This window comes from Salvelinus sp. IW2-2015, linkage group LG18 (assembly GCF_002910315.2).
Source record: "Salvelinus sp. IW2-2015 linkage group LG18, ASM291031v2, whole genome shotgun sequence".
Classification (NCBI taxonomy): domain Eukaryota; kingdom Metazoa; phylum Chordata; class Actinopteri; order Salmoniformes; family Salmonidae; genus Salvelinus; species Salvelinus sp. IW2-2015.
Window position 1 is genome coordinate 3,799,569 of NC_036858.1, and position 3,732 is coordinate 3,803,300.

The following is a 3,732-nucleotide window of genomic DNA, read 5'->3' on the forward strand; positions in this document are numbered from 1 at the left end:
GCGTCCTACATGAGCATGCTGGGCCTGACCCCCGGCTTCCAGGACAAGACCTTCATCATCCAGGTACACACACACACACACACACACACACACACACACACACACACACACACTGACATTTGCAAAGATTGCGTAAAAGTTGTTTTACGCTGATCTGGTCAACAGATTTTGATGTGAACTTTGTTAAATATCTGCAGGGGTGAGTTAGTATTGGTCTCTCTGTGACGTCAGAGACGCGGTGGCAGGGTTCAGCAGCAGTATCACACCACACAGATCTGGTTTACACTGGTCCGTAGGTCCCAGTTCCCACTCTGTGCCGCGGTGTGTGAGACAGACTAAAGGTCAAAGTGCAGCTTTCTGCAGGACTCTCAGTTCCCTCTGACACACGAGACTTCCTTCACACACACACACACAGACACAGACACAGACACACACACACACACAGACACACACACAGACACACACACAGAGAGAGATGCCCTCAGCCTTGGCCTCCTTCCTGGAAGCCTGTCTATAGGTACCAGCTTTTCTCTGTAGTAGTGTTGTCACGATACCAGAATTTACAATTGGATACCGATACCAGGTTTAGTATCACGATACTTGATACCAAAACGATACCAAAACGATACCACAACAACAACAAAAGAAAGCATATTAGCCTAAGTCACAGAAGGGCACTTGATCCAGACATTTTGTTAGAGACAGTAGTATGTATGTGTTAATGATATAATCATACAATCAATTTTGACTTTGTTTTTACCATTCTAACTACAAAACAGCAGAATGGTGAACATTTATTTGAATGGTAAATCTCTACTGATACACTGGTTAAATCAAGATGTAGCCTAGNTTTTACCATTCTAACTACAAAACAGCAGAATGGTGAACATTTATTTGAATGGTAAATCTCTACTGATACACTGGTTAAATCAAGATGTAGCCTAGGTCAATTCACAATACAGGTGAATGCATATTATTCAATAGGAGTGTGTGCATTGAGTTATTGAGCTGGTTGTATCTGACTTCATGGGGCTACAGATGACAAACAATCCTTTCCATTTAGGACTTTATTGGCAACTACTAAGAGAACATATTTTATTGTACCAATTAACAACATTTGCATWGAAKAAGCAATCTCTTCATTTATAWAAAATGTGCGCTGTCTCTTTAAGAAATGAATGATGTCATTTGGGAGGCAGAATGTGGCTGTGGAATGCGACTGTGGCTATGGCACCTAGTGGAAACCAGATGGGACTCGGGAGCTGAAGAAATGAATGAGTTTTTGGTGGCGAGGGAGACTGAGTGAATTAATAACGTTTTTAGAAACAATCAGCTTTGAAAATGGGCAAAAATGACAAAATGCAATAAAAAAATACCATAAAGATCAATGTAGAAATATAAACTACTAAATACTTGTATTTTTCAGTAACTGACTGACTGACTAAACAGACTGACTGACTAAACAGACTGACTGACTAAACAGAGACACACAGACTGACTGACTAAACAGAGACACACAGACAGACTGACTAAACAGACTGACTGACTAAACAGACTGACTGACCAAACAGACTGACTGACTAAACAGACTGACTGACTAAACAGAGACACACAGACAGACTGACTGACTAAACAGACTGACTGACTAAACAGACTGACTGACTAAACAGAGACACACAGACTGACTGACTAAACAGAAACACACAGACTGTGTTTGTGTGTGTGGCTGGATTATGTAGTTGTGTGATTCGATTTTCTTGGAGATTTAGCAAATACGCAGATGTGTGATGACATCGTGTAGATAGCAGATGACAGAGAGGAGAGAGCGAGGATAATGGAGAGATATATTGAGGGGAGGAGCTGATCTCAGTTTATAGACCTTGCTGCTGTGGAAACGACTGTCAACCATCTATTGTTAAGGGCCTATAGCAGCATTATGYGTCTCAATGCTCATTATAGTTAAAGGTATATTTCACAGCTGTACCAGATTGCCTATATATTATAGTGCCTGCTTAGTTTCAATCCTCTGTCTGTCCGCTGATTTGCTGTGTCAGTTYATTAGCTAGTAATCAGTGGGTCTGAGGCTACTGCAGTGACAGAGGTGGGCCACATGGGGGCGCCAGGGTCCCAGTGTAATGTCTTTAGTGTACTCTGTAGCAGAGCTGATGATGGTGTGTGTGATGAAGGAGATAGTAATGATCTCTCTCTTTCTCAGGGCTTTGGTAACGTGGGTCTCCACTCCATGCGCTACCTCCACAGGTACGGTGCTAAGTGTGTGGGCATCGCTGAGTATGACGGCAGCATCTACAACCCAGAGGGCATTGACCCCAAGCAGCTGGAGGACTACAAACTGGTTAGAATACTCTCTTACTCTCCTTTTGAACTTCCTCAGTCTCACTTTCTCTGTGTCTCTCTGTCTCTCTTTCTCTCTCACTTTTCCCGCCCTCTCTTGTTCTGAATATGAGCTATAGCCAAGAAAGACTTCCTCTGTCTCTTGCATTTGACTAACCTGTGTGTGTGTGCAGGAACACGGTTCGATCGTAGGTTTCCCCGGGGCTAAGCCGTACGAGGGCAGCCTTCTGGAAGCTCCGTGTCACATCCTGATCCCTGCCGCCAGCGAGAAGCAGCTCACACGAAACAACGCCCACAGGATCAAGGCCAAGGTACTTCATTACCCACAATACCCCCATCTAAACCACACTACCCACAATGCCATGTTGTCATCGTTGTTGTTGTTGTTTGTTCCAGATCATTGCTGAGGGAGCCAACGGCCCCACCACCCCTGACGCTGACAAGATCTTCCTGGAGAACAATGTCATGGTCATCCCTGTAAGAAGAGGCGCACACACACACATATATATACACACACACACACAATCAATCAATAAATCAAGTTTATTTTATATAGCCCTTCGTACATCAGCTAATATCTCGAAGTGCTGTACAGAAACACACACTTGCAAAACACAAATTTGCTTGTTAAGGCAGTCATACACACATTCACAGTATCTATCGTGGAGCTAACCTGTGCTTGGGTTGGTTTGTGGACTAGCCGTGTTGGGCTGGGGTGTGGCTTGTGTAAGAGCTAGGCATGTTGGGTCTGGTGTGGCTGGGTGTGACTGGCGTGTGGCTGGGTTGTGGTGCTTGGTGTGGACTAGCGGCCGTGTTGGTCTAGGTGTGGGTGTGGTGTGGCTAAGCCCGTGCCCACGCTTGCCATCCAAGTATACCCACATGGGCCTGTTTTAGCTGGATGAATACTAGTGAATGTTGTGTATGACCTCCGCCTTAACAAGCAATTGGTGTTTTGCAAGTGTGTGTGTGTTATAATGTGGTGTGTGGTGGCGCCTCTTCTTAAGGGATGACATGACTTGTATACTCCAGGAATGTATCGTTGTCTAGGTCAGGGGTTGGTGGGGTTGGGTCCCTCACGACAAATGATCTGAACAAAACAACAACAAGACAAGTTGACACAATGCATTGTGAGGTATGTGTGCTTTAGATTGGGGGTTTGTGGGTAATGAAGGTACTTGCCTTGATCCTGTGGTGCGTTTGTTTTCGTGTGTAGGCTGTGCTTTCTCGCGTGGCGGCAGGGATCAGGATGTGACTCGGGCTTCCAGAAGGCTGCCCTTCGTGACGGCTTAGGCCCTGGGAAGCTACTATCGAGAACTCGGTGTTCCTGCACACACACACAGGTTAGTCATATGCAAGAGACAGAGGGAAGTCTTCTTGGCT

The 3,732-nt window shown here is 45.1% G+C and overlaps 1 protein-coding gene across 1 annotated transcript in view; it reads left to right on the forward strand.

Annotated features, from left to right (window-relative positions):
* Positions 1-3,732, forward strand: part of LOC111978192 (glutamate dehydrogenase, mitochondrial) — a 346,877-nt gene that overhangs the window by 12,244 nt on the left and 330,901 nt on the right. The window contains exons 2-5 of the mRNA XM_070448220.1: positions 2-63; positions 2,216-2,353; positions 2,526-2,663; positions 2,749-2,829. Of these exons, the coding sequence (XP_070304321.1) occupies positions 2-63; positions 2,216-2,353; positions 2,526-2,663; positions 2,749-2,829 (419 nt within the window). The remainder of the gene's footprint in view (position 1; positions 64-2,215; positions 2,354-2,525; positions 2,664-2,748; positions 2,830-3,732) is intronic.